The 21,095-nt window shown below is 40.8% G+C and overlaps 1 protein-coding gene across 8 annotated transcripts in view; it reads right to left on the reverse strand.

Annotated features, from left to right (window-relative positions):
* The window catches only part of SUGCT (succinyl-CoA:glutarate-CoA transferase), a 732,345-nt gene that overhangs the window by 654,510 nt on the left and 56,740 nt on the right, over window positions 1-21,095 (reverse strand). For all 8 annotated transcript variants that reach the window (XM_055347702.2, XM_055347701.2, XM_019030300.4 and 5 more), the window contains exons 2-6: window positions 20,506-20,557; window positions 19,475-19,548; window positions 12,906-12,991; window positions 11,889-11,939; window positions 6,395-6,515 (exon numbers count right to left, since the gene is read on the reverse strand). In XM_055347702.2, the coding sequence (XP_055203677.1) occupies window positions 6,395-6,515; window positions 11,889-11,939; window positions 12,906-12,991; window positions 19,475-19,548; window positions 20,506-20,557 (384 nt within the window). The remainder of the gene's footprint in view (window positions 1-6,394; window positions 6,516-11,888; window positions 11,940-12,905; window positions 12,992-19,474; window positions 19,549-20,505; window positions 20,558-21,095) is intronic.

The raw sequence follows: 21,095 nt of genomic DNA on the forward strand, positions 1-21,095 counted from the left end.
AATTTAGACCAGTAGTTTTCAATTGTTTTGACTATGAGGGTTCCCTTTAATATCATCTATTAAACTATCATCTCCATATTGATTATTTATTCAGTCTAAAAATGATACTTAATGCAGTGTGAACATCGCCAGATGAACTAGACTACTGTCTTTAGAAATTTTTTAAAAATCTTGCTGATTGTTATCCCATTTTACTCCACTCTGCCTCTCTTATTTTATTCTTCCTTCTCTTCTTCCTTTCTTCATTCCCTCCTTTGTTTTTCCTTCATTCCCTCTTCCTTCCTTCCTTATTTTCCCTCTCTCTAGTCTTAATGTCTTTTCTCACCTTCAAAACATCTATGAATTTGCAGTATGGATTGGCAGATCCTATTCTAATTATTCTATCTTTTTTTAAAGCTATAGTTATGTGGTGAATATGCCGAAAATAAGAACACACACACACAGACTAACTCATGCCATAAGAATCCAACTGCAGCAGTGTTTTGTTTTGTATTCCCGTTGCTGTGATATGAATGTAGAATGCAGTTGCTAAATAATTTGCCTCATCCATTTGGGCTCACCATTCTCTGCTATTGACTCTGAAACACTATGAGGGCCTTTAATAATCTTTAAAAAATTATCTTTATAGCTACTCTGTGAAACCTGAGCCCCATTTCAATCTCCAATGCCTATAATGAAGTCAGTCAACCAGGAATTGAATTCTACCTCTTTTTTTTTAATCTGCACTCTACTGAAAAATCCTACTTCTTTTAAAGATTATGATCCTACCCCTCCACTGCTCAGACCCATCCTAGCATGCCATGGCCCCTGCACACCTCTGCAGTATCTTTTCAAGCATACTGCTCTCAGTTTTTAGTGTTCCAAACACTTCGGCTTTCTCTTAGATCCTTAAAGGTGTCTAGATCTTTCCTACCACGGAGCCTTTGCACATGGTATTCTCTCTGCCTCAATCACTTCTCCCCTTGCTCATTACATGGCTGGCTCCTTGTCATCCTTCAGGTCTCTTAAATGTTATCCCCCGAAAAAAAACCTTCCCTGACAAGCCTATTTACAGCATGCAACACCTCCTCTGTTAATCTCCACCACAGTACTATTTCATTCTTTCATAATAGTATAGTTTGCTAATACATGTTGTATTTATTATATGTTTTAACTTGTTTATAGAATGTCTCTGAGCTAGGCTGTCAGCTCCTTAAAAATGCAAGGACAATGTCTACATTGTTTGCCCTGAACACTCAACACAGCCAGGAATATACAGAAGATCAAGAAATAGTTGTTTGGGGGTAGGAAAGGGAAGAAAGGAAGGAAATAAGGAGGGGAGCTATTTGGGCATTTCTGAATCTTTTATTCTCACTTAAATCATAAAATACAGAATGACGAATACTCATGTACCAGCCAGTCAGTTTATTTTGTGAATATAATTGAAATTCTGTGGGTCTCTCTTCCCTGTCCCATATCCTACCTCCCCACTCCCCAGGGTTAATCATTCTCTTGAATTTTGTACTATTCATTACCTTGTATGTCTTCATATTTTAAACACATATATTTTGTATGATTTTAACTCTATGTAATGCCATATAAATAGAGATTAAGGAAATGTCCCTGAGGAATTCACAAAAATAAAAAAGGCACTTTTCAAACCCTCTTCCTTTAAAAAAAAAAAAAAGAAACTTCATTAAATGACATGTACAGTGTTCCCACTACAAACTCAGTCTAGTCAATAATATAATGAAATGTTTATCCTTCCAGAAAGAAAGAGTAATGAAATTAACAAGAACAGGAGAAATAACATTTTAAAATGTAGTGGAGAGGATTCCTACTGCTAAATTTTTATAATTAATAACATGTTCAGAAGATACAAGGGAAAGAAGGTACAACTTAAAATTAAATTGTTAGGGGAAATACCATTGTACTTCTAAAAGTATAGAGAAATATAGAGTGGTCACTTCACAAATATAAACATGTCCTTCAGAGAATCTTCCTACCCAGTGGTACACAGGAAACACTGCCCTTTTCACAAAAATAATTCCTAGTGAATAATAGCTGTTTAAACACTGCCCCCTAATGTGCATACTCAGCTTCCTCTGAAATGATAAGAGGACCATGCTAATAAAAATAATCAGGTCCTTCCTCCCTTGTGATCACTCTAGCATTTTTGTCCTGCAGACCAGATTTCATAGACTGAGGCAATTTCAACCACAGAACTGTCAGAGTGCATTAAAGTCAACCTCCCAGCCATTCTAAGATTACTCTCATCAGCAATAGGGCCAACATGTGAGTGAGAACAAACTATTTGGGCTTGGACAGCACTGACAAGAGAGCAATACCATTGGGAAATATCAGGAAAGTCTAGGATCTCAATCACAACATGTGCAACTTTAGACTGATGTAATCAGTCTTATTTAAAAACACACACACACAGACAGACACACTGATTACCAAGAAAATCAAGCTTTTTTTTTTTTTTTGAGGTGGAGTCTCACTCTGTCACCCAGGCTGGAATGCAATGGCATGATTTCGGCTCACTGCAACCTCTGCCTCTAGGTTCATGCAATTCTCCTGCCTCATCCTTCCAAGTAGCTGGGATTATAGTCACCCACCATACCCAGCTAATTTTTGTATTTTTAGTAGAGACGGGGTTTCGTCATGTTGGTCAGGCCGGTCTTGAACTCCTGACCTCAGGTGATCCGCCCGCCTCAGCCTCTCAAAGTGCTGGGATTACAGTCACCCACCACCATACCCAGCTAATTTTTGTATTTTTAGTAGAGACGGGGGTTTTGTCATGTTGGTCAGGCTGGTCTCGAACTCCTGACCTCAGGTGATCCGCCCGCCTCGGCCTCTCAAAGTGCTGGGATTACAGGCGTGAGCCACCACGCCCAGCCAAGAAAATCAAATTTTAAAAAAAGAGATGAACCTTGCTTTATATGCACACAAACTCACAACTCATGAATGACTTTGGCTTCCAGAAGAATCTGTTGAAATTTAGACTCCCTGACTAATAAGTTTGTTCATGACTTCCACTATTGCAAATAAAATTAACAAACGAAAGAAAATGGCAAAAATATATTATTCTCAAGTAGCACTGTTCAGTGTCACCTAATTACAAAATCTATGTCATTACTTATTGATATGTCTAAGTATGGAAAGCATAGAGGCATTTACTACTAAGACAAGAAGCCTGAGTTTTAAACCCATCTGCTATTAAATAGCTGTGTGACCTTAGGTCTGGATCTGTTTCATTATCAGGAAATAAAGGAGAACGGAGTATATAGATGTTATTCTAATAACTGTCAGGAGGTGGGAATTAGGAGATTATAGAAAAATGAGAGGTACGTTTTCAGACTACACATATCCGCCTATCACCCTCTCATTCCTCCATTATATCACTAAAAAGCACATGATAGAACCATTCTTCCTTGTCTGAGAACTACTGAATTATATAATCTATCTCCAATGCCATTTCGCCACACTAAAATTTTAATACAGAATTTGAGAACTGTAAGAAAACTTAGAGACTCTCTAATCATTAAGTCAAGGCCCAGAAGAACATTTGACCCTAACCAGTTAGTTATAAATGTGAATCATTAGGAAGTGTGGGCTTCCCAAGTAGACTAACATTTTTTTTGACTCGATGATGTGATAAAATGTATTATTATTCTCAATTGTCATCCTGCTCGAAACCCACACCCTATGCCATGTGACTTTGTAGTTCCTCCCTCTGAAACAGAATGTATTTCACCACCCATTGGTATTGGACTTGGCCATGTGACTTGCTTTGACAAATACTCCATTTGTTAGCAGATGCATTGGGAGCACAGGCTTTAAACACACTGGTGAAAATGGGCTTGTTCTCTTGCACTCCACCTTTCCCTATGAGGGGAGATGCATTTGGTGGCCACTGATCCAAGGAGGATAACAGACATGCAGAGCATACCAATCTCCCAATGCACAACTTGGAGCCAAACCTAACCAGTCTGTATCAACTGAATCCCAGCCAACCACAGACATGGGAAACAGAAATAAATGCTTATTGTCATATAGCATTTTGCATTTGTTGGCTATGCAGCGTTTTTATGGTAATATGATAATTCAGAAGATAATTTACCTATATTAAGATTTTAAACCTCAACATTTCCATTAGATTACAAGATTCTGATGGAAAAAAATGTCTCCCTCACTCTGTCACACATATAAATATTGTTTAGACAGAAAAATGAAAATATGATTATGGATCTATAAAACAGCACATTTTTAAAAGTGAGATCTAGTGGCCAAGAATCATCTACCAAGTACAGAACCTGTCATTCAGTACAGAAGTTAATCATCAGGGCCAGGCACAGTGGCTCACACGTGTAATCCCAACACTTTGGGAGGCTGATGTGGGTGGATCACTTGAGGTCAGGAGTTCAAGACCAGTCTGGCCAACATGGTGAAACCCCATCTCTACTAAAAATACAAAAATTAGCCAGGCAAGGTGGTACATGCCCGTAATCCCATCTACTCGGGTGGCTGAGGCAGGAGACTCACCTGAACCTAGGAGGTGGAGGTTGCAGTGAGCTGAGATTGCACCAAAGCACTTCAACCTGAGGAACAGAGAGATACACTGCCTCCAAAAAAGAAACTGCTGTTGGCTGTAGAACCCCTATCATGTGCTCTGCATTACAGGTGGAACTGGGAATAGAATAACACAATCACATAAGGCAAGGAGTTCAAGACCAGCCTGGCCAACATGGCAAAACCTCATCTCTATGAAAAACACAAAAAAATTACCCGGGTGTGGTGGCTAGTGCACTTGGTGTTGTCCTGCCTAAAACCCTCTTCGCCGGTAGCTATGTGGTTCACTCCTTTACCCCATGCAGGTCTCTACTCAAATGTCACCATATGGGTAGGGCATTCTCTCACCTACCAGTATGAAATAACTTATCCTCACCCCACCCCCTTGCCAACTACCAGACTCAGTTACCAAAAACAAAAACAAAAGTGCTTATTTATTTACTATCTATCACCCTAACCTAGCATATAAATGCTCTAGAGAGCATAGATGGATTTTTATCACTCCTATATTCCAGAATCTGAGTCTATTGCCTGGAAGATCATAGGCTTGTAGTAAATATTTGGTGGATGACTGAGTAAAAACTTAAAATATTATGAATTTTTCTGATGCAAACTATTAATATAACATTTTATGTTATGAGTCACTTTTCTCTATTGCATCCCTAATTAAGAGTTAAGTACTTATATAGAAAACTAAGTAACACCGTGACCTTTTCCCTTTAGCCTAAACATACACATACATGCATATATAAGTGGTTCACTGGCAAGGGCTGAACAATTGGAAGACTTTATGCCACTCTTTTCCTTCCTTTGGCTTAGTGCTTCTGAATATATTGAAGGGATACCTTGGGTTCCTATGTTATTATCTTAAAGCCAATTAACATTTCAACTGTAGGCCAGGAGTGATGGCCCATGCCTGTAATCCCAGCACTTTGGGAGACCAAGGTGGGTGGATCACCTGAGGTCAGGATTTAGAGACCAGCCTCGCCAACATGGTGAAACACTGTCTCTACTAAAAATACAAAAATCAGCCAGGCATGGTGGTAGGCACCTGTAACCCCAGACACTCAGGAGGCTGAGGCAGGAGAATCCTTTGAACTTAGGGGCAGAGGTTGCAGTGAGCCGAGATCATGCCACTAAACTCCAGGCTGGGCGACAGAGTGAGACTCTGTCTCAAAAAAAAAAAAAAAAAAAAGAATTGTTTTCAACTGTAAATTCACCTATGCAAGAGTTAATAACAGTATTTTGTAAACATTTGTAAAACATCAACATAAAAATTAGCAAAACTATAGGCAGACAATTCAAAGAAGAAATACGAATAGCCAATAAATTTATGAAAATATTCATTTAGGTTAATGTTCCTTAATAATGTTCAGCAGCCAAGGCCGGACGTGGTGGCTCACGCCTGTAATCCCAGCACTTTGGGAGACTGAAGAGAGCAGATCACGAGGTCAGGAGATTGAGACCATCCTGGCCAACAGGGTGAAACCCCGTCTCTACTAAAAATACAAAAATTAGCTGGACATGGTGGCGCGTGCCTGGTAATCCCAGCTACTCAGGAGGCTAAGGCAGAAGATCGCTTGAACCAGGGAGTCAGAGGTTGCAGTAAGCCGAGATCGCGCCACTATACTCCAGCCTGGCAACAGAGCAAGACTCTGTCTCAAAAAAAAAAAAAAAAGTAAAAAGAAAAAAGTAAGTTCAGCAACCTAAACGGCCTTGGAAAAAGGAAAACAGAATAACTTCCAAAAAAAAAAAAAGCCAGCAAAGGTTTTCTTATAGCAATAAGAAAACACAGAAACTGGAAAACCTTTTAACTGACAAGGGTGTGGGGTTGAAATACCTGTGATGGAACAATAGATGATGTGAGGAGCAATCTCGTCTATATCTTCATATCCCAGGCCCATTGCAGACAGTTTGCCAGGGACATAGTTTTCCACAAACACATCACAAACAGCTGCAAGCTGATGGAAGAGGTGAACATGAGTCAGACTTCCACTCAACAAATCCCCACATGATAGAATTTTAACTTTACACAATTGATTCTCCCTTTGTAATAGCTCAGAAAAATCACAGGACTGATGAAGCAAATTAGATAAACATAGAAGTTCTGGTCAACTACTTAAAGCATTACTGTCAGTAAAATAATGGCTATTAAAGTTTTTGTAAGTACATGTAAGTACATGCAGAATGGATTCTGCATCCTTCAAATGTAATAAATATCTAGACTACATGGTCTGTCCAAATAGATTCTCAAAAGATTAGGTAGAAAAATTAGAATGTAAGTACACTAAATCAATGAAAAACATTTTTTAAACCTTTACAAGAAAACTAAATAGGCCAGGTGTGGTTGCTCACTCCTCTAATCTCAGCACTTTGGGAGGCCAAGGCAGGTGGACTGCTTGAGCCCAGGAGTTCAAGATCAGGAGTTCAAGACCAGCCTGGGCAACATGGCAAAATCCCATCTCTACAAAAATTAGCCAGACACGGTGGTGCATACCTACGGTCCCGGCTGCTCGGGAGGCTCAGGTGGGAGGATCACTTGAGCCGGTAAATTGAGGCTGCAGTGAGCCGTGATGGCGCCACTGCACTCCAGCCTGGGAGACTGTTAGACTTTGTCTCCAAAAACAGACCTAAACACAATGTCTCTACTACTCAGCATCCCTATTATTATGTAATATTCCTCATTATAACATGCACTTAACGCACTTAAGCAGGATTCTGAAATGTTTTCACACCTTTCAGATGCATTCTTCCCAAAGAGTTTTAAATGTATTTAAGAACCACTGGAGTTTTTTCTTCAGGCTACTAAACTATAGCCCAGTAAACCAGGAACTGTCAGGAACAAAATCCAGATTGTGATGCCCAGACTGCTGTTACGGGAATTACAGGACAATGCAGCATTGTAAACCTTAATTTTACAGAAATTTTACAAATAATTGGGAAATTTTTTTCCCAAAATTTCAATTGTGACTACATACTTTTAAAAATGTTTTTAAAGGGCCAGGTGCAGTGACTCACACCTATAGTCCCAGCACTTTGGGAGGCCGAGGAGGGCAGATCATTTGAGGTCAGGAGTTCAAGACCAGCCTGGCCAACATGGTAAAACCCTGTCTCTACTAAAATTACAAAAAAATGAGCCAGGTGTGGTGGCACATGCCTGTAATCCCAGCTACTCGGGAGGCTGAGACACAAGAATCACTTGAACCTGGGAGACAGAGGTCACAGTGAGCCGAGATCACGCCACTGCACTCCAGCCTGGGTGACAGAGTGAGATCCTGCTTCAAAAAAAAAAAAAATCTTTTTTAAATAAATTGGCTGGGCACAGTGGCTCACACCTGTAAATCCCAGCACTTTGGAGGGCCTAGGTAGGCAGATCACTTAAGGTCAGGAGTTCGAGACCAGCCTGGCCAATATGGCGAAACCCTGTCTCTACAAAAACTACAAAAATTAGCTGGACGTGGTGGCACGTGCCTGTAGTCTCAGCTACTCAGGAGGCTGAGACAGGAGAATCACTTGAACCCAGGAGGTGGAGGTGCAGTGAGCCAAGATCGTGCCACTGCACTCCAGCCTGAGGCAACAGAGTGAGACTCCATCTCAAAAAAAAAAAAAAAACACAGTAATTGGCCAGGCCAAATAGCTCACACCTGTAATCCCAACACTTTGTGAGGCTGAGTAGTGGGGGATAGATCACTTGAGGTCAGGAGTTCAAGACAAGCCTGGGCAACATACCAAGGCTTCGTCTCTACAAAAAATTTAAAAATTAGCCAGGCATGGTGGCACATGCCTGTAGTCCCAGCTACACAGGAGGTTGAAGAAGGAGGATTGCTTGAGCCCAGAAGGTGGAGGCTGCAGTGAGCCAAATTCTCACTACTGCACTCCAGCCTGGGCAACAGAGTGAGACTGTCTCAAAAAAAAAAAAAAAAAAAAAAAAAAAAAAACAAAAAAAAAAAAACACACTTACTACAAGCTCTAAAGAAAATAAACTGCAGGCCTGCAGGCTGGCCAGGCACAGCAGCTCATACCTGCAATCCCAGCTCTTTGGGAGGCTGAGGCAGGTAGATTACCTGAGGTCAGGAGTTCAGGACCAGCCTGACCTACACGGTGAAACCCCGTCTCTACTAAAAAATACAAAAATTAGCCAGGCATGGTGGTGGGCACCTGAAGTCCCAGCTACTCGGGAGGCTGAGACAGGAGAATTGCTTGAACCCAGAAGGCAGAGGTTGGAGTGAGCCGAGATCGCACCATTGTACCCTAGCCTGGGAGACAAGAGCAAAACTCCACCTCAAAAAAAAAAAAAAAGAAAGAAAATAAACTGCATGCTATATAGCAAAATTCTAATATTTTTGTTTCATCTAGGCATAGGATAAATGAGAGTTCATTATTCTTTCAACTTTTCTGAATGTTTTAATTTTTCATAACAAAATGTTATAGGAAAATAAAACTCATGCATTGCTCTGCTGACCATAACACATGCCCATAATAATGATATTGTGACTGTCAACTAATTAACATAGAAAATTGTCTGAAATATTGGATAAGACATGATCAGAAGTTATCAAATCATATTGCCACAATAATACTAAGTTTCATATAGGTTTTCTAGGCAGAGTTTCAGTTTTTACACAACCTGTTTTTGGTTAGCCTAGCTGACAAAGGAGTCATACTTTTTGAAGCTCTCATGTATCCAGCTGATTGCCTTGTGTAATACTTTGGAACTGTTTCTATAAACTAGACTCATTGTATTAGCAATCACAGCCACCAAGGCCTAAACGGAGAGGGGTTATTTTTGCTAATCCTTTTTTTTTTTTTTTTTTTTGAGATGGAATCTCACTGTGTCACCCAGGCTGGAGTGCAATGGTGCAATATCGGCTCACTGCAACCTCCGCCTGTCAGGTTCAAGCAATTCTCCTGCCTCAGCCTCCCAAGTAGCTGGGACTACAGGCACGCACCAACACGCCCAGCTAATTTTTGCATTTCTAGTAGAGACAGGGTTTCACCATGTTGGCCAGGCTGGTCTCGAACTCCTAACCTCATGATCCGCCCACCTCGGCCTCCCAAAGTGCTGGGATTACAGGCGTGAGCCACCACGCCTGGCATTTTTTGCTACTCTTAAGGCCAGAAGAGAAATCTGTACCAGAAATATGAAAGACTAGAGAAAAAATAATTTTTCCTTTAGATAGTAAGATACATAACTTATTAATTGTAATAACTACCTAAAAGCAATTGGCTGGCCATGGTGGTTCCCACCTGTAATCCCAGCATTTTGGGTGGCTGAGGCATGCGGATTGCTTGAGGCCAGGAAAACAATTTAGAAAAATCAAACCAAGTTTCAAAAGAAAAACAGAAACAAACCTAAGTTATGCTACAGGAAAGATATGGGAAGAAACAGTGGTAAGATCCGGATGATTTTCAAGTTTTGGGTTCAAAATATATCTAGTTAACAAAAATTCTAAATTGGCTGCATTGATCCAGCAGAACTAAAAAGAATGGTCCCTGATTCTGATCTTAATAATTAAAAATTATCTTTCAATAACTGAGATAGAGAGCCTAAAGCAGCAGCAGAGCAATTGAAGCTAAGTTAATGTTTTGGTAAAAAATAAAGTTTGAGGCCAGGCGCGGTAGCTCACGCCTGTAATCCCAGCACTTTGAGAGGCCGAGGCGGGTGGATCACCTGAGGTTAGGAGTTTGAGACTAGACTGACCAATATGGTGAAACCCCATCTCTGCTAAAAATATAAAAATTAGCCGGGCATGGTGGCACATACCTGTGGACTCAGCTACTCCGCAGGCTCAGACAGGAGAATTGCTTGAAACCAGGAGGCAAAGGTTGCAGTGAGCCGAGATCGCGCCACTGCACTCCAGCCTGGGTGACACGGCAAGACTCTGTCTCTAAATAAATAAGTAAGTTTGAGACTTGGTTCTCTAACCAAATAGCCCTAAGTACAGTTGGCCCTTGAACAACAGGGGTTTGAACTCTGCAAGTCCACCCCTAGGTGGATTCTTTTCAACCAAACGTGGATGGAAAATGCAGTATTCACTGGATGCAAAACCCATGTACCCTGACAGGCAATTTTTTGTATAAGCAGGTTCCACAGGGCCGACTGCAGGACTTGAGTATGCACAGATTTTGGTATATGTGGAGGTTCTAGTAGAACCAATCCCCCGAATGCAGAAGAATACTGTACATCCATTAGATTCAACTTAAACCTTAACAAGGATGGCAAACAAGGTTTATCCCACATGATGAATCCAACATCAGGAACATAGGAAATAATAACAGCTAATACCTCATGAGTGCTGACTATGTGGCAAGCACTCGTCTACACATTTTACACAGACTAACTCAATTCTAACAACAACCCTAGAGAGTAGGTACTATTGGGCTGGGCACGGTGGCTCACACCTGTAAATCCCAGCACTTTGGAGGCCAAGGTAGGCAGATCACTTGAAGTAAGGAGTTCGAACCAGCCTGGCCAACATGGTGAAACCCCATTGCTACTAAAATTACAAAAATTAGCCAGGTGTGCTAGTGCACACCTGTAATCCCAGCTACTCCAGAGGCTGAGGCAAGAGAATTGCTTGAACCCAGGAGGTGGAGGTTGCAGTGAGCTGAGATCATGCCACTGCCCTCCAGCCTGGGTAACAAAGCGAGACTGTTTCTAAAAAAAGAAAGAAAGTAGGTACTATTATTACCTCCAGTTTACTAATGAAGAAACTGAGACACAAAGAAGTTATGTAACCTGTCTGAGGTCATATAGCCAGTAAGCACAGAAGGCAGGATTCAAATCCCATGCAAAGGTATCCACCCTTAATTTAACCACTGTGCCTTCCAGCTCCTCTAAGAAAGATGCTCAGATCAGGTCTGGATATATTGGTCATCTGAGTAAGGGTTAGAGAAAGCTTGGACTTTCCAGTGATGTGACCCAGATCCAAATGTCAGCTTTTCCCCATACTAGCTAGGGAATCTTGGAGCATCACTTAGGCACCAGGAAACTCAATTCCCTTTTATGTAAATGAGATTTCAATACTTCATTTACAAGGTAAAATCTGAGGATTAGAGGAGATAATGTGAGCAAAGTGCCCAAGCCCAGGATTTGCTGCAGAGTTGGTGCTCAGTCAATAGTAGCTAGCACCATAATGATACACAATATACAAAAAATTTAAAGCACATCACACTTACAAAGAAGTATACAAATCAAAGTAAATACTTAAAAGGTATTTGTTGCAAACGTACAGATCACCCATAAAATTGAGTTTTAAAACACTTTTGCTCTGATATTCCAATCCCTAATTATAACCTAGGTGGTAGGATGCTTTCTATACATCATACTGTACCTCTTTGATGATTTTCACCCCTTTTGGATCCTTGATATTAACAGCAATACTCTAAAAATTAAAAATATATATATATATATATTATTTCGATGACCAAAACACAAGAAGCCCAATCCCCACCATTATGCAATATACCCACATAACAAACATGCACATGTATCCCCTGAATCTAAAATAAAAAGTTAAAAAAAGAAATAAAGTATGTATATTAAAATACTATCATAAAAGTTTTTCTTTTTTTCTTTTTTTACTTTTTGAGACGGAGTCTTGCTCTGTCACCCAGGCTGGAGTGCAGGGGCGCGATCTCAGCTCACTGCAACCTCTGCCTCCCGGGTTCAGGCGATTCACATGCCTCAGCCTCCCAAGTAGCTGGGATTACAGGCACACACCACCACGCCCAGCTAATGTTTGTATTTTTAGTAGAGACGGGGTATCGCCATATTGGCCAGGATGGTCTCGATCTCCTGACCTCGTGATCCGCCTGCCTCAGCCTCCCAAAGTGCTGGGATTAAAGGCATGAGCCACTGTGCCCAGCCATGAAAGTTCTTCTTATTGCTGACAAGAAAGCCATTCATATCATAGATCATCCTCTTAAATTTATTTTATGCATGAAGAAATATTTAAATCATCTTTACTGATTCTATTTACCATGAGGATATATTAATATGCTAACAAGGATGATAGGAGATGTTTTTAAAGTATAATACCGAGTGTTAGGCAATTATTCCCTAATAATAACAAATGTAAGGAATCAAATAATTTTTCTATTTCATAAAATTATTTCCATTATAAATTCTTATGAAATGTTCTAAGTTACTTAGTAGGTAAGAAAGAGTAGTAAAAAGCTCCATTGTTTCTACTTAGTGAATGGTAAATGAATAGAAGTTTAATTTATTTGAAATATTAGTTACATCTTAATTTTTTTAAGGAAGAAAAAAACAAGCCACAATGATATCAACAGTTTTGCTATTACAAGAGAATTACACACAAAAAGCAAAAAAGGGATGATATTCTTACTTTTTTATTTCGGTTAACACTGAGATAATATGTACTTTCTGTCCCAACAAAAGGTGGCCCCCAAGTTCGTGTATCATCACCAGATCCTGAAAATAATAACATGAGCTATTAATCTTTGGGGTTTTTTTTTTTTTTTTTTTTGGAGATGGAGTCTTGCTCTGTTGCCCAGGCTGGAGTGCAGAGGAACGATCTCTGCTCACTGCAACCTCTACCTCCTGGGTTCGGGTAATTCTCCTGCCTCAGCCACCTGAGTAGCTGGGATTACAGGTGTGCACCACCATACCTGGCTAATTTTTGTATTTTTAGTAGAGACAGGATTTCACCATGTTGGCCAGGCTGGTCTCGAACTCCTGACCTCAGGTGATCCACCCGCTTCAGCTTCCCAAAGTGCTGGGATTACAGGCGTGAGCCACCGCGCCCATCCATTTAAAGCAGTTTCTAAGCGACCTTGAAAATAAAAATAAAAATAGTACTACCAATTTCTAGAACTATAATTTCATTGTAACATCAATTGCTAAAACTAGCTGGGATTACAGGTACCGCCAACATGCCCGGCTAATTTTTGTATTTTTAGTAGAGACAGGGTTTCACCATATTGGTCAGGCTCATCTCAAACTCCTGACTTCAAATGATCCACCCGCCTCAGCCTCCCAAAGTGCTGGGATTACAGATATGAGCCACCGCACCCAGCCAAGAAGCATTAGTTCTAACTGGAGATAAACCAGTGACATCTCCTGCATCAGCCTCCATAGTAACTGAGATTACAGGCGTGCACCACCATGCCCGACTAATTTTTTATTTTTAGTAGAGACAGGGTTTCACGATATTGGCCGGGCTAGTCCCGAACTCCTGACCTCAATCCTGACCTCAAGTGACCCAGCCGCCTAGGCCTCCCAAAGTGATCCCACTGCACCAGGCCAGTAGTTTATTTTAGATATTTGCACTCATTTCTCAGGTGGAGATAATGTCAGGAGTCTAAACTGGAGGCCTACAGGCTTTCCTGATCTAACTGGGGTTTCAGAAGGCTCTGTGTCCATGGCACATGACAGGAAATATATGGTTAAAGGACATAAACTGGAAAAACCTGCAGCTTGGGAGACATGTTTTATTTGACCCACACAATTCTTTTTTTTTTTTTATTATTATACTTTAAGTTTTAGGGTACATGTGCACAACGTGCAGGTTTGTTACATATGTATACATATGCCATGTTGGTGTGCTGCACCCATTAACTCATCATTTAACATTAGGTATATCTCCTAATGCTATCCCTCCCCCCTCCCCGCACCCCACAACAGGCCCCGGTGTGTGATATTCCCCTTCCTGTGTCCATGTGTTCTCATTGTTCAATTCCCACCTATGAGTGAGAACATGCGGTGTTTGGTTTTTTGTCCTTGTGATAGTTTGCTGAGAATGATGGTTTCCAGCTTCATCCATGTACCTACGAAGGACATGAACTCATCATTTTTTATGGCTGCATAGTATTCCATGGTGTATATGTGCCACATTTTCTTAATCCAGTCTATCATTGTTGGACATTTGGGTTGGTTCCAAGTCTTTGCTATTGTGAATAGTGCCACAATAAACATACGTGACCTGCACAATTCTTAAAGTTTTTAACTAGCTGCCATAATTTCAAAATCTGGAAATCTTTAAAAATTCACACTGCCTTTCTTAGATGACCTTTTGACACACTCATTCATTCAACAAATATTTATTGAGCACCAACTATGTCACAGACACTGCTCTGTGCGGAGCAGACACAGCAGTGAACAAAAGACCAACAGCCCTGGCCTCGTGTCCCCTAGTGGAGACAATGCTGAAATTTCAGCTGCATCCTTGCTCACTTCCCTGCTCACTTTCCTCACTTAGGTTCCCTGCCTGGCCCTGCAGGCACACAGATACACCCACTGACTGGCTAACTCTACAAAAAGAAGAGTATACATAAATGTAATATGCTCTTTGGTTACACAAATAAAAATAATCTCATCTAATAGTAAATCAGAAAACTACAACCAGGCCAGACCCAGTGGCTCATGCTGGTAATCCCAACACTTTGGGAGGCCAAGGTGGGTGGATCACTTGAGGCCAGGAGTTTGAGAACAGCCTAGGCAACATGGTGAAACCCTGTCTCTACAAACAATGAAAAAATTAGCCAGGTGTGGTAGCACACGCCTGTATTCCCAGCTACTTAGGACGCTGAGGTGGGAGGATCACTTGAGCTCAGGAGGTCAATGCTGCACTGAGCCAGGAGTGCGCCACTGCACTCCAGCCTAGGGGACAGAGCAAGATCCTGTGAAAAAAAAAAAGAAAAAGAAGAGAAGAGGAGGAAAGGGGAGAAGGGAGCGGAGGGGAGAGGAGGGAAGAGGAAGGGAGGGGAAGGAATAAAAGAGAAAAGAGAGAAGGAAGAAAGGAAAAGAAGGAGAGAGAGAGAAAGAAAGAAGGAAAGAAAGAAAGAAAGAAAGGAAGGAAGGAAGGAAGGAAGGAAGGAAGAAAAAGAGAGAAAGAAAGAAAGAAAACAACAACCAAATTTTATGTAATTGAGGAACTGTAGAAGTGGATATAAAATGAAACTAGTTTTCTATTGAAATGTGAAAATACCACCAAGTTGCTTTTAATGAAAATCCCTTTTTCTCATATCTGTGTTGAATAACTATCTCAAAAACCCAAAACAATTAAATATATAATATGAATATTAAAATGTATTAATCAGAAGGGTGAAGACAGGGAGTCATAGTAACTGGTCAAAAAAAGGACAATAGGCCAGATGCGGTGGCTCACCCCTGTAATCCCAGCACTTTGGGAGGCCAAGGTGTGTGGATCACCTGAGGTCAGGAGTTTGAGACCAGCCTGGTCAACATGGTGAAACCCCGTCTCTACTAAAAATAAAAAAATTAGCCGGGCGTGATGGCATATGCCTGTAATCCCAACTACTCAGGAAGCTGAGGCAGGAGAATCATTTGAATCTGGGAGGTAGAGGTTGCAGTGAGCCGAGATCGTGCCATTGCACTCCAGCCTGGGCAAGAAGAGCGAAAAGTCTGTCTCAAAAAAAAAAAAGGACAATAAATCCCTGCTAGGAACAAAGCCTGATACCAAGTGTATGGCGATGAGACATAATAAAGGCCTAGACAAAGAAAGATCTGTTGTGGTTTAGTTTCCATGGTGGAAACTAAAAAGTACAAAGGGGAAATAGGCCTTACTATATAGGGAACAACAATTTATAAAATTAATAGAAATACAAATGTTACCCTGGTGGCCAACAGAAATAGCAAGAGAAATTATTAATACATTGAATGTTCTATCTAGGAATGGAAAATGCAAGAAAACCAATGGTTGTAGTGCTGCAGTGTTGAAATCAGATAGCAATATGGAAATTAGAAGCTTTAAAGAAAAAAAACAAATGTTGAGCTAGAAAATAAACATTCTTCCGCATGTATCCAACAATGACTAAAAGCGATGAACATCATTAGCTGAATAAACAAAGCATCATCTCTGGGAGCAGGACTTGCCAGGCACTTCTACTGCCTAAGACTGTCAGGGATAATAAAAAGTAATAAAATATAATATACTAATATATGATATTCCTCATGCTCATCAGAGAATCTTCTGCTAACTGCTTTGGCCTCTTAAGAATATCTACTTAACAAGAAATTGAATCTTCCAGATCAAATATTCTACTTTCTGTAAAGACAAAATAAAATTTAAAATTTTTTAAAAAAGAAGGAAACAAACAAAAAGATATTCTACTTTATATGGCTATCACTTATGGTCAATTACTAAGTTGATGTAATTATAAATCATTCTCTTGTGAGTCTTAGAGATACATACACACTATTCAGCACTATACCAGTCTCACTGATTTGGGGATTCTGTTTAAGACCCATAGGATCAGATCTTGAAACATAAATAATAATGCTAATTTTTGAAAACTTCTAAAACAAGCTGCGTAGGCCATGTGTGGTGGCTTACCCACACCTATAATGTCAGCACTTTGGGAGGCTGAGGTCGAAGGATCGTTTGAGCCCAGGAGTTCAAGACCAGCCTGGGCAACATAGGAAGACCCTGTTTTTACCAAAAAAAAAAAAAAAAATTTAATAAGGCCGGGTGCAGTGGCTCACAGAGTGAGACTCCATCTCAAACAAAACAAAAAAAAATCAGCCAGGCACAGTTGCGCACAACTATGGTTCCAGCTAAGGTAGGAGGATTGCTTGAGCCCGGGAGGTCAAGGCCGCAGTAAGCCATGATCACACGATGGCACTCCAGCCTGGATGACAGAGTGAGACCTGTCTCAAAAAAAAATAAAATAAAACAAGCTGTTTATATGATGATATAGCAGACATTAAAAAACATGGACTGTGCCCTTTAAGTGCTTATTGGAGAGAAAGGGCACAAAACAATGACACGTTCCTTTTTGAGATGGAGTGTGGCTCTTGTTGCCCAGGCTGGGGTGCAATGGCATGGTCTCGACTCACTGCAACCTCCGCCTCCCAGGTTCAAGAGATTCTCCTGCCTCAGCCTCCCAAGTAGTTGAGATTACAGGCATCTGCCACCATGCCCCACTAATTTTTGTACTTTTAGTAGAGAAAGGGGTTTCACCATGTTGGCCAGGCTGGTCTTGAACTCCTGAGCTCAGGTGATCCGCCCACCTCGTCCTCCCAAAATGTTGGGACTACAGGCGTGAACCACCATGCCCGGCCAACAATGATGCTTTTCTAAGCAACTTTATCAATAACAGCTTGAACTAAACACCAAAATGTTAAGATGATACCAAACAAAAGTGAGAAATGTGTACACAGAATATATCTATTTGGTGAACAAAGGAGGAAGAAAGAACAGGAAAGATGTCAGATGAAAAACATAAAAGCAAAAAACTGATCTAAGCTTAGGTGTTTCCTGCTTCAAAACCTTTAAAATTATAAAATGGGTAAATGTTTCTTTTATTGGGAATAGAAAAAAATGGCCAGGAGTAGTAGCTCACACCTGTAATCCCAACATTCTGAAAGGCTGAGACAGGAGTTCAAGACCAGCCCAAGCAACATAGCAAGACCCTGTCTCTACACACACAAAAAAATTTTTATTATTATAGCTGGGCATGGTGGTACATGCCTGTAGTTCCAGCTATTCGGGAGGCTGAGGTAGGAGAACTGCTCGAGCCCAGTAGTTGGAGGCTATGGTGAGCTATGATCACACCACTGTACTCCAGCCTGGATGACAGAGGGGAATGCTGTCTCTAAAAAATAAAAAACAAAAAGGAATAGAAAAGAATGACTTAGGTTGGAGTATTTGAGGTTTTTTGTTTGTTTGTTTGTTTGTTTGTTTGTTTTTGAGACAGGGTCTCACTCTGTCACCCAGGCTGGAGTGCAGTGGCACAACCTCGGCTCACTGAAACCTCCACCTCCCAAGTTCAAGAGATTCTTCTGCCTCAGCCTCCCAAGTAGCTGGAACCACAGGTGTCTGCCACCATGCCTGGCTCATTTTTGTATTTTTAGTGGAGACAGGGTTTCACCATGTTGGCCAGGCTGGTCTCAAACTGCCGAATTCAGGTGATCTGCCTGCCTTGGCCTCCCAAAGTACTGGGATTACAGGCGCAAGCCACCACGCCCAGCCTTAGGTTGTTTTTTGAGGGACTGTGATTCCTTTTCCTTCTCTCCTTCTTCTGTACCCTATTTCTTCACTTTTATCCTCCTTTCTCCTGGCCTTCCCTTGATTCCACGGTGAGGGAGGGTGGCCAGGCCCACTGTAATCTCAGTCTCAATGCTAAAGCTAGGCTGGGGCTAAGGAAGGCCAGAATCATGGCTGAGGGTCTGGATATTCCTTATTACCTGTGTGCCCCTAAATAAGTTGCTTTACTTCTCTGTGCCTCCATTTTCTCCTTTATAAACTATGAATAATAGCATCAGCCCATAGGGTTGTTGTAAAGATTAAATAAGCCCAGGCAAAGCATTGAGAACTTTGCCCCGGCACTGTAGGTGTCATTATCATCGTTGTTATATGCTGCATCTCAGTCCCTTTTTTTTCTTTTTTTTTTTTTTTTTTGAAACGGAGTCTTGCTCTGTTGCCTAGGCTGGAGTGCAGTGGCATGACCTTGGCTCACAGCAACCTCCACCTCCCGGGTTCAAGTGATTCTCCTGTCTCAGCCTCCCAAGTAGCTGCGATTACAGGTCCATGCCTGCCTACTTTTTTTTGTATTTTTAGTAGAGAAGAGGTTTCACCATGTTGGCCAGGCTGGTCTCGAAGTCCTGACCTCAAGTGATCTGCCCTCCTTGGCCTCCCAAAGTGCTGGGATTACAGGCGTCAACCACTGTGCCCAGCCTCAGCTTCTAACAAAAGCCTTCAGGCGCAAAGAAGAAACTGGCTTGAGCCTTAGCACTTAGCACACGTAAGGAGTGAAAAAGATATCATTAGTGTTAGTTCACAGGAAAACAAGAAATGGAGAAGAAAAAGACAATCATTTCATTTTAATTCTCTCCTTATCCTACTTACAGGTACACTAAACATGGGTATTTAGAGAATTATTTAAAAATATTTATTAGCTTGTTTCTATTTTTTAAAGGGAGTAATAGCTTTACCTGGTCTCTCCACTTTTATAACTTCTGCTCCAAGATCTCCTAAATTCATAGTAGCAAAAGGTCCTGCCAGGACTCTACAATGTTAAAAATGATAAATAAATTAATTACCATCTTGAAAATGTTTATATTAATTATTTTCCAACAACCCGTCAACACAGACATGCTCATATAATGCTAGTAAGAATCAAAACAGTTAAAACTGTAATTTGGCCATATGTAATAGGAGCTTTAAAAATATATATCCCCTTTGATCCTATAATTCTTTTTCTTTTTTTTTGTTTTTGGAGATGGAGTCTCGCTCTGTCACCCAGGCTGGAGTGCAGTGGCACTATCTCAGCTCACAGCAAGCTCCACCTCCTGGGTTCATGCCATTCTCCTGCCTCAGCCTCCCTAGTAGCTGGGACTACAGGTGCCCACCACCACGTCTGGCTAATTTTTTTGTATTTTTAGTAGAGACGGGGTTTCACCGTGTTAGCCAGGTTGGTCTCGATCTCCTGACCTCATGATCCGCCTGCCTCAGCCTCCCAAAGTGCTGGGATTACAGGCGTGAGCCACCGCGCCTGGCCCCTGTAATTCTTTTTCTAGAATTTTATCCTGAGGAAGAAATCAAAACTGAGGGAAACATTTGTGTACAAGGAAGCCTAATTTATAATCGTGAAAGATTAGAGGATGATTAAGTAATTATGTGACATCGATATATTAATTACTATTTCACTTTTTTGTTGAATTTTGAATAACATAGGAAAATATTAAAAATATAACATTGTGTTTAAAATATGGGAAAAACTAATTTCAATATGGTTCCAATTTTTGTTTTTTAAGATTATATATAAATACACATTGGGAAAAGGCATAAATACCACACTAATTGTCTCACAGAATGATGATATTACAGCAATTTTTCTTTTCTTATTTTCTTCTCTAAAATTTCAACATAAGCATATAAGTCTCTTCTTATAATTCAAAAAATTAAAAGTTTTTGAGGAAAGGGAAAAACCCAATCACCAAAATGTAGATAAACCAATACAAACCTTGTTAGATCCAGAATTTTTACCCCTTCCAATGGCTTTATATTGTTCATATCTGGCAAAACAGAGAAAACATTTCAAGATAATTCATTACTAATTTTCTTACATTTTCACATACACCATTATAAGCTTGAGACAGATCACAAGGACTACAGTGATTCTTAGCAAGGGAGTCCACAGACCACAAGGCTCTAGTAAAGAATACTGGAAGCTCAGCCAGGCACAGTGGCTCACTCCTGTATCCCAGCACTTTCGGAGGCCGAGGCAGGCGGATCACCTGAGATCAGGAATTCGAGACCAGCCTCGCCAACATAGTGAAACCCCATCTGTACCAAAAATACAAAAATTAGCCAGGCATGGTGGCACATGCCTGTAATCTCAATTACTCGGGAGGCTGAGGCAGGAGAATCACTTGAACCCAGAAGGCAGAGGTTGCAGTGAGTTGAGATCGTGCCGCTGCACTCCAGCCTGGGCGACAGAGCAAGGCTCTGTCTCGAAAAAAAAAAAAAATACTGGAAGCTCATACAGTAGGCATTCTGTCCTTGAAATGAGCCAATTTATTATTTTGTAAGAAATTGCTGTCACAGGCCAGG

The sequence above is a fragment of the Gorilla gorilla genome, chromosome 6, assembly GCF_029281585.2.
Source record: "Gorilla gorilla gorilla isolate KB3781 chromosome 6, NHGRI_mGorGor1-v2.1_pri, whole genome shotgun sequence".
Classification (NCBI taxonomy): domain Eukaryota; kingdom Metazoa; phylum Chordata; class Mammalia; order Primates; family Hominidae; genus Gorilla; species Gorilla gorilla.